Genomic DNA, 14542 nt, shown 5'->3' with positions numbered 1-14542 from the left:
TCAAAATTTGCCGACTTTTTTTTGTTATCGGACTATACTTACCCAGTGGCCAGTACCCACCCTCGTGTACGAGTAAATAAGTATAATTATGCGGTATGCGGTATGCGGTATGCATATGTACCTACTATTGGTAGGCACTTATACTTTTTGTGGATAATTTTTGTTGTAGATTGTGGCCCATTACATCGGAGTGAATCAGTCTTTGGAGTACTTGAGCGGCGTTAAAATCCATTGGGCGGGAGGCCGTACTGAACCGCCACCCGACACGCCACCTTGCGGATTTGATAATTCGCTCTGCATTCAATGTACGTATTCTACATTCTTATTCGTAAACGTGTTATTAAATCACGCTATCGCTATCGCTATCGCTACTGCCACGAGTAGGCTATGTATGGTACGAGTATGTACTATTGACAATTTGACATTGGGCACGAGTCGAAGCGGGCACATTCGTACGAGTAGATAACTAGTACCTTATTGTAAGACCTCCGCAGTTCTCACAAATGTTTTTCAACTGCGCAAAGGGAACTATATCTCGTAACAGACCCTAAAATACATGTAGGTACCTACAACACCGGTCAAAAATTCCGGCGGCGTTGAATTTTATTTTTCGTTTTTTTTGGAAAATTTAAAAAAATTTAGATTCGGCCAAAGATGAAAAAAAGCAACAAAAAAAAGTTATCAAGTTGGCCTAGAAAGCTGAAAATTGGTTTGTACCTTGTTTTCGACCTCTCGAGTCAATTGGTGATGGTTTTCAAACCTTTCTCAACACCTCACAACGGGTTTTCGAATTCCGCAAGGCGAAAAACAAAAATACAGCCCGTATAAATTGTGATTTTCCAACTTTAGGATCCATTAAGCTTATTTTTTCCGACGAATATTTGTGAAAAAAAATAAAAAATGAAAAAGTCGAAATCCGCTGCAGACTCCAGATCGGTTCGAAACTACGAGTACATAGCACCAATCGACTCGAGAGGTCGTAAGCACTAAGCACCTACTTGTAAGATGCCTGCGATTCAAATTTCAGCTTTTCACATCAATCTCATTCTCATAAAATTTTGAATTTTTCCAATTTTTTGGCCGAATTGGAATTTTTAAAATTGAAAAAAAAAAAAAAATGACAGCAGTGGAAATTTCGATAGGTGGTACCTATATTTTAGCTTTAGTGCTCTGCCGATTTCCTATTGTGCGGTTCAAAAATTGTTGCTAGTAAGCGTCGCGTCGCTCGTCACTGTTGGCTGTTACGCGTATTTAACTCGACATGTCGTTTTGTTTCAGCTACGTCTTCTATATATGCCGCCTTAAGTATCGTGCTTTTCTCTGTTGTGGTGGTCTTGTGCATCGTGTCGGTTTTCACATTCAGGTAAGCGGCTAACCAGCTATCCAATTATCAAACAATAGATAACAATACTCGTAGTCGTAGTCGTAGATATAAGCTTCCATTTGTATGTAGTATGTACAACTCGTAGCATGATTATGTGTATAATGCAGATACGCTGCGCTTTCTGTTGCGATCTGCGTAAATTGTTGCCTATTAATTAGGTACCCTACCTACACCTACTCGTATCGAGATCTACTACCTAGGTGATAGGTGGCCCATAATGCGAGTATCGGACATAACTACAAATACAAATACGTACGTATGTACTCGTACTTACGTAGTTGATAGCACTGCCTCGGCGCTAGGTGGAGCTAGGTAGAAGGTACGTGGACGTACCAGTACCAACTACCAACCTGCATTGCGCAACAAAAATTTTCGACAACTATGTGTATGCTCAATTTTATCGAGCACCCTGTGTATACGAGTACAGTACACGTATCGTACTTTGTACGGTATGGGGGGTAGTCTGTGGCTGTGGCTGTGGCTGGGGTGGGTACATCGATATATCGCTCGTGTTTGGAAATTTACGAATGGGGCGCATCGCAGCGTAGCGTAGCGTGAGCATTATTGTTGCGAAACCGACAAAAACCTTAAATCTTCATTCTTCGGCATGGCGTGGCTCGGTGGCTTGTCTGCTAAACAGTATGTAGATGTAGAAGGTAACTAACTATAGCTACCCGTATAAATAGCTGCTGATACTCGTACGTCTACTTATCATACAAGGTAATGCGCTGCGATGAGGTGCGGTGCGGTGCGCGGTCATGAAACTGTCTGAAAGATGGTGCGAGTGCGACAAGCGGTGTTCGTCATATTTTCGGATTATTTCATTATGATTAATTGTCGAGCTACGGTAGGTACTTTTGGGCGTGGCGTGGCGTGGCGTGGCGCTGAACCGATAATCTTACCTTTCCGCGGAGCTGTGAGCTGTGAGCTGTGTTACCTGGCTAGTGCGTAGTGCCCGTGGCTTGGCTGGCTGGATATAACATAGGTGAAACCGAGATAGTATGTACATATCTCGCTAGAGATAGCTCGACCAATTTTTTCTACAAAAAAAAGACAGACGAAACAAATTTTGGTTTTTGGCGAAGCTTTGTCAGCGATATTTCGCAGCTCGTTCGTGTTTATTTTTAACGTTAGCGATGCCCGTGCTCCGAAGAAAAGAACAAATGCGCTTGTGACAACATACGAGCAGTCGTACGACGTGCAGCGCTAATTGTACATTCTCGTACGTATATCACCGATCACGTAGCTATTAGAGCTACGCGTATGTATGTACTGGAGCTACAAATACATTGTATAGAAGCGTAAGTGGTGCGGGTGCGATTCGATATCGTACGAGTAGCAGTATCACGTGCCTTAAAAAATACATTATACACTACACACTACATACTACACAGTACACAGTAGACACGCGAAGGCGAACAAGCTTACCTACTCGAACCGCGTTACGTGTACATATTTTATGTGAAAATTGCTCAGCTTTCAACTTTCGTTTTACGATACTTAAGATGAAAGAACTATAAGAAAGAAAGCAAAGAAAGCGAGAAAGAAGGAAATACGTATATACGAGGAAACAAAGCGAATGAATCGAAGAACGAACGCGAACTCGGCGAACCAACCAACCAACCAACCAACCAACCAACCGACGCCAACGAGCGAGAGAGCGAGTGCTAAGGAAGGAAGGAAGGAAGGAAGGAAGGAAGGAAGGAAAAGAAACGAGCTATCAGAAAATTCGATTCTACGCGGAGGGATAGACGACGAGATATTTGTCGGTTTTGAAATTTTAGCGAGGAAAAATGGGAAGAAAAGAAGAAACTTTTCGTCGTCGCACGATCGAGAGTTAATAACTCGACGATACCATATCGTATCAACACTCAACAGGTTGGCTCGGCCAAAAGACTGCCAGACTGGGCCGGGCGAGCGGTAGCAAAATACTCCACTCGTAATAAATCTATCGTCGAGTCGGTCGTCGCTACGCTCGGTATTTTACGTACGTATTTAACTCGATGTTCGCTGCTCGCATTAAGGCTTCGCCGTTTCGCAGCTCTAGCGCTTTGCGCTTAAATGTAAATTACGAGTAAGTAGGTTAGATACTCGTGTACTCGTGTACCTACTTTCTATACTTGGACTAAACTTAACAAGTTACCACCTACGAGTGTCGTGTCGACTGTCGAGTACCTATACCTACCCTACCGGTCGTAATTACTCAATTTGTGCTCGTACGTAACATACCCACTCACTTACGTTACGTTACGTTACGTTAGTTTTTGTAATACGTACCTCTACCTACCTGGTTCGTATGTACGTATTACTCGTACGCAGTGTGCTCAGAAACGCCGGGCATCCCGTAGCTGTTTTTTTTTTTTTTTTTGTTGGCAGCATCGAACAGACACATACTCGTAGGAACAATCTCGAGCCGCCATTCTTGCTATTCGTTGCAATCAACTAATACCTAATACCTACGAGTATTTCGGAGCACGCTGTGTATGTCTGTGTACTGGGTTTAATGATTATCGCGTATTCGACGCATTCCTCATCCTCGCTATAGTCGCCTACCTACTCGTTGCGCTTTGCAATAGGGACTCGAACCGGGACTGGGACTGGGACTGGGACTGGGACTACCTAATACGCTGTTCGCTATTTATGCGAGCTCAAAACAAAACACCAAAAGGCCAACAGTTGGCATTTATTCGCCTTTACGCTACGCCGCGTTTCGAGTGGTCGAGCCCAGCCTACTCGTAGTAAGTAAAGTAGATAGTAGCTGCGGCTGCTGCTAATTCGAGAATTTATCGTCGGATGGGCTCCGCGTTACGATCAAGTTGAAGTAGGTATTCATTTTTTGCTACTTGGCCGAATACGCCGCGCCGCGCCGCGCCGCGCCGCGCCGCTCACCTGTCGGTACTAGCATTTGCGAGTCTGCGCGTTCAGAGGGAAAATGATGTACGTAACGTACATGTTCATTATGAAAAAATGTCGGAGGATTTGGACCTGTGTACTAAAATATGTACCTATGTACCTACGTACTTTCTGTCGAATGCGAGTAAACCGCGCAGCGCCGCTCCGGCTGCAAGTAGGAACATAACTCGCAAGTCGCAACCTTTATCGAGTTGACTTTTACGTACTTATTACTCGTGTTTTTGAGACTTTGAATTTCTTACGATTATCGCATATATATACCTACTCGTAAGTAAGGAAGTAGTCTGTGTGTTTTGTGTTTGATGAAAAGTGCCTGCAAAACTCGTAACGTCGCGTCGCGTCGTCGGTTGTTTCTCCAAGTCGAATCGCGATAGCGACGAGAACATACGTAAACGTGCTCGTATACGAGTAATGGAAATGGGGATGGTGGTGGCGCTGCGCTGCGCTGCGCTGCGCTGAGCCGACCGCCAACAGCTGCAGCAGTGTTTGTTTTGTTAAAACCAACGAATTCGTGGCGATGGCGTTATCTTTTCCCAACACGGCGTTCAAGTTTCTGCGTAGGTACGAGAGTAGCTCTACTCGTACGTGTATAGCTACGAATTATACGATACAATACGAGGATATTACTTATCATGTACTTAGCTCACAATCAGCTCAGTTACTCAGCGTCGCCGCGTCGTCAGCTTACTCATGCTGGTACGATTATGTCAGCCAAGTGCAAGTATGTAGTTGATGGGTTGACTATCCTACGTATACGTATTACCTATTTACGTATACTCGGCTACCAAATATCTCGAGACGCGAATTTCGGATGATAAGAAGGGGTGGCGAGGCGGCGAGGCAGATAGCCCATACGCATACACACTGGCAAACAGAGCCAAAAAGGCTCCTTGCAAAAGTTACCTAAAACTTGAGTTCACTCGCGTGCAGTGATAAAGCGAGGCTCTTTTATGATATTTCAACTTTGAAAACTCGTATATTTCATCATCATTACCACTCCACTCGGGCGCAACTTGTTTTTAAAACAAATTTTTGCCCGTACCAAATTTGCATACAAGAATAGTACGAGTACGAGTACGAGTATACTACAATACAAGCACCGAAAGTGAGCGTTTTTATGGCGAGCGAAAGTAAAATGATCACATCGGTGCTCGCATTGTAAGATACTGTATTTTTCAGTGCTAGGACTACGTAGTACGTAGTACGTAGTACGTAGGTTGTAGAGTAGACGCGCAGAACAAAAACTTTTCCAAACAATGATCGAAGATTTGCCCAAATTTTTCCAAATTAATGCTTAAAATAAGCGCGAAGCTCGTGATTAATTAACCAAGATTCGCCGTGCTTGAAAGAGACGAAAATGCTAAAAAGTATTGTAAAAATTGCTTTAAAATTTGTGACGAGTAAAACGTCGACGACGTCAGTTTTTCGTACCAGTCATTTCTTCATTGACAAACCAGTTTTGTTTTGAAAAAATACGATTTCTTTTACGATAATACTCGATTATTCTTCTCGAAAAATTTTAATTTCTTCAAAAACTGCGAGGCGAGGCTCTAATTGGACGTCATTTTCGAATTGACGAATGATTTGTTAATTATTGTGTCTCTTCTCGATCGAGTAGCCGTGTACAATTGACAAATACTTATGTATACATTTTCGTAAAAAAAAACAAAACAAAACAAAAAAAACTAGGTTTACCGCGTCTGCGTTTTGTGCAATGGGCTCGTATACGTAAACGTATAGGTACACATATACGAAAGGTGTTTAGACGCTTAGTAAGTAGCCTAGGTACTTATCTCCGCTTTACGAGCCCGAGCCTCACTCATTTCTTGGATAAAAAAAACAATCGAAAGGCGTAATTACTCGCACGTATAACTCGTACACACATACGAGTATGTGTAGGTGATCGTATTATTCGTATTTTTTCGAGCACTAGCATCGATATCTCTTTGATGCGTAGACGTACATCTACCTACAACCTACATACGAGTACTAATGTATACAACTATACATACGAGTATTATACTGTTATTGTTTTCGCGTCACGTGATCGTGATCGCGATGTGTTATTGCGAATACGATGGGGCATGGGGTAAGGTGGGCAAAGGCTATGTAAGAGCGGCTGTACTCGTATTATGTTTTATGTATCAGCCGCTTACGTCGGATAATACCTACTCGTACCTACTCGTATGCCAACAATCTAGTTCACATATTCGACCTCGTATTTGCGCTTCTGCTCTCTAAGTAGGCATAGGCAAGGCATAGGCACCAATACAAGTACGACTACGAATAAACTCGTATGCGTAGCCGGGTGTCGAGTGCCGGGCATCTCTGCCCGGCCAGATGGTTTTAAACATCGTCATCGAGCTGTAAACGTTGTTGGCGCGATATGCGATAGACGATAGGCGATAGGTCTTTACGAGCTATAAAAGATAAACGAGTACATTTGGACGGCTTTAAACAAGCGTATAGGTTACACAGACACACTGCACACTGCACAGTGATAGGTAGGCATAGTACCTTATGTGTAATGTGTACCACTATACCTACTACCTACTATGAAAACCATCACAGCCTACTCGTATTCTAGATAGTTATGGGTTTTGTGGGTTTTGGCCTTTGGGTATTGGGTGTGGGGTAGTTGAGCACCTCTACTACCTCTACTACCTCTAGACGCGGTAAAAAAGAATAATAGCGTGAAACAGTATCAAGTATGTACCTACCTTCACCTTGTTATATACTCTCGTTCTACCAGCTGCCTATATGTACATATACCTACATACATTGACCAATTGACCATTGTACATACTACATATGTGTATACGAGTAGATATACATACACATAGGCAACTGAGCATCCATAAATGCAAAATCCGCTAAAAATACCCGATTAAGAATCCTCCCTGCGGCCTTTTTTATCGCGTTCATTAATGTACCTACCTACCTGCTAGGTACGGTCTGCGTTCATATACCTACTTAGTACTTATGTAGGTACTTTCCTCGCATATACTTAGGTTTAGGTGGGTATCTCACATTGAATTTGGTACTCGCAAGAAAACTTTGCCTCTGCAGGGCGCCGCGAGCCGCTGCGTTTCGAGTGGTCAAAGGCTTCAAATTAAACGTGGCTAACATAACCCAACCCTATACAAGTATACAGGTACTGCTGACCACCTCGTAAAATTTTCAATTTTTCTGTCGCAGTCACGGCCGCGCCGCGCCAGCGCCAATTCCTCTCTATATGTACAATTTGCTAGAGCAATGTATGTAAAAGTACATACGTATTCGACAGTCGAGAACAAACTTTCGACGTTTTGGCCCCATTTTTAAAAAATTTTCAGGACCCAAAAGAGGGTGATGGGTGAAATTTCAACATTTTCGAATTTCTTTCTACATAAGGTTCCGTAGTTCCGAAATACTAAGTAGGTACAGTACGATGAATTGAAACTATACGAGTACATTCGGAATTATTTTTAATAAAATCCATTCTGTAATTTGTCAGGAAACCGTCTTGAAATAAGTATGGTATAATGGAAGAAATTTAGCAAAAAAAAAAAAAAAAAGACAAATAGGTACGTAAGTACTACTCGTAGGTAGCAAAAGAACTTGTACTGTGTAGTAGGTACTCGTTTTGGTTTTTATTTTGAACAGCTCGTCAAAATAAAAAAAATACCAACTACCTACGAGTGTCGAGTATTCTAACATTTTTACGAAAAAACGTACAGCTTACGAGAAAAATTTCTCGGCGGTACACGAGCGCGAGCCGCGAGCCGCGAACGTATCGCTTAGATTCTCTTTTTTGCCGCGCGACCATTTTCTCCAATAAAAAAAGTCTCCAGTTTCCGTTGAAAAAAAAAATCATCGCGACGACGCGTTAGCGATATACGAGTAAAATTTAGTAGATAGTCAATGGTGGAAAATTGTTCAACGCCTACCGAATCTGGAAGTAGGTATATCTACCTATACTCGTAGTTCTGGGTATCCGGATTACCCCCGGCCCCGGCTCCGGCTCTGTCGGTAAAGCGACTAGCGAGTAAAAAAAAAGTCACCGTGCGTTGTGAAAATTACGAGTAAAAACTTCAACTCGCGTAGTAGACAAATTTCTCATCAATTAATGAAATTCCGCAAACTTTTCACATTTTCGACAACTTGGAATATTGTACGAGTACGAGTACGAGTAAATACCTAAGTCGATGGTGTTATGTTTTTGTATCGAAATACGAGTATGTATACTGAATAGTATATTACAATACGAGGGAAAGTCAATAAGTTCATTTAATTTCGCTCTAAATTTTGAACGGGTTGGAATTTTTGGATGAAATTTGAAGGTAACATAGTTCAAACCTTTGCACAGACCTTGTGATAGTTCACCTTTCATTTGGGCTCCGTGTTGATAAATTGTAGCGTTATCAGTGAAGTGATTTTTTAAAAATGCCGTCCAAAGAAGAGTTACGCTCAAACATCCATTTTTTATGGTTGCAAGAGAAAAGACAAGTCCGAGTAAAATTTATCAAGAAATAATTCAGACATACTGTTATAATGTTATTACAAAACAAACCGTGTTTGACTGGTGTAATTCGTTCAGTGATGGTCGCGGAAATATGAAGGATGAAAAGAGTAGCGGCAGACCGCGGTGAAGGTGTCAACGGACGAGATCGTTAAACGGATTGACGAACTTATTCAGTCAGATAGACGAGTGAAAATTGATCAAATTTCCGACGAACTGAGTATTTCACATGGTATTGTGCATAAAACCTTGAAACGTTTAAAAAAAACGATTAAAAACTAAAGACCTGGGAAACTGTCATAGAAAATTGTTTTTTTGCAAGACAACGCAACATCACATTCCGCAAAAATCACTCAAATTTATTAAAAAAACACAATTGGGAGGTATGGGACCATCCTCCTTGTTCCCCTGATCTTTCTCCGTGTGATTTTCATGTTTTCGGACCAATGAAACAATGTTTAGCTGCCGAATGATACAATAGTGATGATGAAGTCAAGCGTGTGACTGAGTCCTGGTTGCGGAACGTTGGACGGGAATTCTTCAAACAGGGTATTTTCAAACTCGTGTCACATTATGAAAAATTCCGCGATGTATTCGGGGATTACGTTGAAACGTAAAGAAAAGATTGTAGTTTCGTAAATTAAAAAGTTTCTTAAAATCGGTTCATTGGTTATTTTTTTAGAGCGAAATTAAAAGAACTTATTGACTTCCCCTCGTACAAAGAGCGAAAGTGAAGTATGTTTGGTCGAGTGCGATTTGACTCGCCGCGCCGAGCCGAAGGTGAGGGGAGTTAAAGCACACGAGACCAAACATTCTTCACGTCGCTTCTTGCATTGCAAGATATTTTTCATTATTCGTGCTACGAAAATAAGTTTTACGTCCGTTTTTGGTTAAACCTTTTTTGCATAGTTCATTTTTTAAAAAGAGAACCAAGCTTTCTTTTGCAAATATATCGATAACTGAGCCTCCTAGAAAAAAAACTAAAGACATTATATCGATTGGAAATTTAATTCCCCGCAATTTTCCTCGATTTCATTTCATTTTCGGCCCGAATAAACATAGAGCATTTTCGTAGCATGCACGGAGGACGGAAAACTTATACTTTCGTAGCATGTATAATGAAAAAATTATAGCGCTTTAATCGATACCTACAGTCCTACATCTACTGGCTACTACGAGTATGTACCATTGTACCTAGTGTTGGGGCGGGGCGGGGCGTTGTACTCGTACCTACCTACTTACCTAATTTAGTCATGTATAATCGTACGTAAACGCAACTACTCGTAGGTACTCGTAATTATTACTAATTGTGGAATTATTTTTTTGTGCCCTCGCGTAGGCATTACAAGCTGGAAGCTGAAATCGCGTCTATGACGTGGAAAATTCACCCGAAAGAGATCGTCCGAGTACCACCTGGTGGAAAGTTTCGAGGCAGCGTGTACAGCTTGGGCAGAAGAAATAGTCAAATCGTAAGTACCTACTCGTATCTAACTACGAGTAACTACTCGGCCGCGGCCGCAGCCGTGCTGCTACATGAACATTTGCAAACTCTGGCGCAGGTTGATGGGCTTAATGGCGAATGGCGAATGGTCAAAATAATCGGCTTGTTAAACTCGGTCATGTTTGTACGTACGAGTATAAATACTCGTGTGTACTCGTAGATGCATATGTGTATTTCTAACCATTTGCCATCTGCTAGCGTCTGTGTCAGTGTGTCTACGAATACGAGTACGAGTACGAGTACGAGTTGATAAATCGACCGTAGACCTGCAGTCTGCAAAGCTCGATCATATACTCGTATGTATATTTGTATGTACACGCTACACGCTACACGCCTCGCGCCTCGCCAAAGTCGAAGGAAAAACAAAATTGAAAACAACAACAACACAGCAACCGCAACATGGAATTCGATTTGGAAATTGTAAAAAGCGAAAGAGTGTACACGTACAGTCGTACACGAACATGAGCGTGGGTGCGGTCGGGGTCGGGGGCGCGGGCGCGAAAGCGGTAATACGGCTGAAAATAAACGAAAAATCTCGCAAATAATTTCCCAGGCGGCGGCGGCGTAACGATGGTTGCGAAAACAGATTTCCGAACGCCAAAAGGGATTTTGTGTCGCGATGCTTTCTTTTGGCTATCGCAATAAACGCGCGCGTGCTTTTTTTCTTTTCTTTTCTTTCTCTTCTCGTTTTTTTTTTTTTTTTTTTTTTTTTTTTTTTTTTTTTTTTGTACGTACACATTAAATAATGGACAAAACAGAAGCCCCCAGCGTCGCGCCGCCGCCGCCGCCGCCGCGGGTACACCTTGCCTGGCTTTTGTAGTCAGCTCAGCCTGCGGATGCGTTAAACACCGTGAAGATTTCCAAAAAAATAAAATAGGTATCATTTACTCGTACAATAAATTTCAGCGATTACTTCGAATGTTGTTCCTTTCTGCGATCGAATTGAAGAATTGCTGCTGCTGCTACTGTTGTTGTTGTTTTTTCGTACAAAAAATGAGTTCGCCTTTGTTTAAAAAAATGAACACGAGTATACTCGTATATGTATCTATTACAATCGAGGTAGCTACTGATGGTTACAAAAGAGCATTTGCAACTCGTCAAGCGCGATTGAGCTAAAATTTGGCTCACGGCTCACGGCTCACCGAAAGCGCAATGTTATCCAGACCTACCTAGTACCTACTTACCGAAGTTGACTTTTCGATTTTTGGAGAATTTTTGAAAATGGCGGAAATAGCCTTTATTGGCGTATAAATTTTCTACAAACAGAGTAATACCTACCTACTTACCTATTCGTTGGTAGAAATGAAAATTGTGAAACTCGGTTCGTATAAAAAATCTCAAATTTAAAAAAAAACTTAGGTGTACGCTTTTCAATTTGCCATCTCGGATTTGCGATCACCTGCTCGGGATCGCCGCGCCGCGCCGATCGGCAGTTGAAAATTTGGTTCTGCGGTCTGGGTGATGGGTGGGTAGTGGGTAGTGGGTAGTGGGTAGTGGATACGGGTATAGGCCGGTAGGCCTATGTTGAGTCGAATCTAAACTCAATCGGAGCTGACGAGTTGTAAAAGCTGCCTCGTTACATAAATTGCGAGTAGGTATATTTTATACTTAATACGAGTACTCGTACTTAAGTAGTGTACCTACTACACCTACTATACGGACTATATCGTACCTACTGCGAAAGAAAGCTAATGGATTTTTTAATCGCGTTTTCGTGTTGCACGAGTAGGTAGGCGTAGGCCTCCTATAAAGTAGGTAGGTAGCAGTACCGGCCGCGGCGAGAGTGTCTATTACAAGTAAAGAGTAAAATTAGCTTTACGTATTTTGCAGACGGTGGCATCGGAAGACGCGATGAGCTTGTACGACGGTCGGCAACAATTCATTCAGACGGCGTTTTACAAGGTAAGCATTCTCGTATGCGCATATACGCATATTATGCGCATTACATAAGCTAGCAACTTACTCGTGGCTGACTCTTATCCAACTACATAATATTAAAACCTAATGCGATGCGATACGATCGGAGATGAATAAACGGCAGTAGTCGAATTTGTCGACAATGAACGATAATAGCCGTGTCTTTGAAATAGGTACGAATATGTGCGGCGCAACGTCGACGTCGACGTCGACGTCGTGGCCGTTGACATTTCTTACCTTCGACTTGGTACCTATGTACATACCTACGAGTATTTTTCGTCTCTTCGACGCGACGCGACGCGACGCAAGATTTTACGAGTATTTTGAACGAATTTCAAATCGCGTCTTACAGATATGGTACGTAGTTTTTACAACGAATGGAAAGCAATAATTGAGGGTTCCCGGACATTTTCCCGACAGGACTTTTTCCCGACAACTACAAATATATCCCCGAAATATCGACGCTTTTGATTTTAATTCGACTTGCTTAGGCTATCGTGAATCGTGATCGTACAGAACCGCCTTCCCCCGAATCCAATGAACCGAAACATCTACTCGTATTTCAAGTTGAGGGCGTCCGATAGACCGATACCTACTGCATAGTGCATAGTACATTGTGCATACGAGGTAGAAGTACCTAGACCTACATTCGTTACGAATATGAACCTAATTTTTCAAAAAAGTGCAGAGATACGAGAATTTTTGCAAATTATTAAGCATTTTTTGAAAAATCCACTGTGGTCGTATTTATATGTAGACTGTTTATTTGTACGACTGCGAGTGTCTCGTACATGCATAAATGTTGTAAGTCTAAGTACGTACGAGTACGAGTACGAGTACATCTTAAGTTACGCACGAGTGCTTTTGGCTTTGGACATTAGGTACCTACCTAACTAACTAACTAACTAACTAACTAACTACCTACCTACCGCATGTTTACAAAGTGAAACTTGTCCTATACATATTTCAAAAATGTTTTCTTTCTCTCGTTTCGCTTTCGCTTTCGCTTTTTTCTTTTATTTTTTCATTTTTTTTCTTACATAAAACTTTTATAGCTTGTTTTCTAGGCCAAGTCTGACCATAAATTTAGTAAATCTTACGAAATACGTATCTTTTTAAACGTGATAAAATTCTTTTCTTTTCCAACTTGCTGGTTTTTTCTCATTCTCTTGTACAGTACGCTGCTGTATTGTTTGTAGGTTGAAAAGTAAAACGTAGGTAGGTAGTAGGTACGCCGGTACGGGTACGGGTACGGGTTGTGTAGATACCAGATAGTAGGACTTTAGCGAGTACTAGTTGAACCGGGGGCGGGGGGTGGAGGAGGTGTACTACCGCAGCCATCGTGATTGTGGCGTGTGGCGTGTGGCGTGTACCGTAAAAGAAACGAACGAAAAAAAGTTTCGGTTTTATCTTAGCTCACCTGTTTAAAGTTGCTTGTTCGCTTGGTTCGTCGATCGGTGGGTCGGTCGGTTGGTTGGCAACATTTTCCTCCTAAATTACGGCGTATAATTTTGAAATTCATTTTTGTTTAGCGAAACGTCAAAAACAGCCAGAATTTTTATACGAGTTTAATAATTTTTGACATCGTGTTGTATTTTTCGCGATTCGTATACGTATACGTAAATAAACCAAGTAGGTTAGGTAGTAGGTAGTTAAGTTACATAGGTTTCAGATGTGGCGGTGGCGCTGGCGCGGGCGTAACAGATGCCCTACTGACTGGCTAGCTGTCTCTCGTTTTATTTTTTTCCCCAAGCCATCGCCGTGCAGCCGTGGCGGATGTATTGGAAGCTGGGAAAAAAATGAAAACTAAACGCCAAACAAAAAAAATTAAATAAGTAAAAAGAACGCCGCCGCGCCGCCTAGCTAAAAAAAAAAAAAAAAAAAACGAGCAATAGACGCAAACTTTTTTAATTTCAATCGTGCACGCCCGAAAAATATAAGCTAATGAATGGATATTACGTGAAAAGGTGTAAAAGGCTTTGCTTGTGAAACTTTGACGTAGGGTTATTTGTTTTTGCAATTCGCGGCGCTAAACGCTGATAAAATACGAGTAGCTATACTCGTACTCTCGTACTCGCGTACGTAGGTCGTAGGTAGACACGTACACAACGTGTTCTGTTCAATGTATGTAGGTATTGTCGGTACCTACTTGTACATATGTACTCGTACTCTTACATGCTTGTGCCTGTGTCTGTACAAAATTCTTATATGCTATCGAGTAGCCAACTTGGACTAGTATTGTAATATCAATTTGGCCTCGTTCGCGTTGACGTGTATCTGCCTGGAGGCCAGTGGTCTGGAGAAGGGGGGAGGGGAGGTACCTCTA

At 41.9% G+C, this 14542-nt stretch overlaps 1 protein-coding gene across 2 annotated transcripts in view; it reads left to right on the top strand.

Annotated features, from left to right (window-relative positions):
• LOC135841434 (atrial natriuretic peptide receptor 1-like) overlaps window positions 1–14542 on the top strand; it is a 131188-nt gene that overhangs the window by 84584 nt on the left and 32062 nt on the right. For both annotated transcript variants that reach the window (XM_065358391.1, XM_065358392.1), the window contains 4 exons: window positions 170–305; window positions 1279–1363; window positions 10138–10267; window positions 12130–12201. In XM_065358391.1, coding sequence (XP_065214463.1) covers window positions 170–305; window positions 1279–1363; window positions 10138–10267; window positions 12130–12201 — 423 coding nt within the window. The remainder of the gene's footprint in view (window positions 1–169; window positions 306–1278; window positions 1364–10137; window positions 10268–12129; window positions 12202–14542) is intronic.

This window comes from Planococcus citri, chromosome 3, assembly GCF_950023065.1.
Source record: "Planococcus citri chromosome 3, ihPlaCitr1.1, whole genome shotgun sequence".
In the NCBI taxonomy this organism is placed as follows: domain Eukaryota; kingdom Metazoa; phylum Arthropoda; class Insecta; order Hemiptera; family Pseudococcidae; genus Planococcus; species Planococcus citri.
The sequence above is the reverse complement of the archived record's forward strand: the minus strand, read 5'-3'. Positions and strand labels throughout refer to the sequence as shown.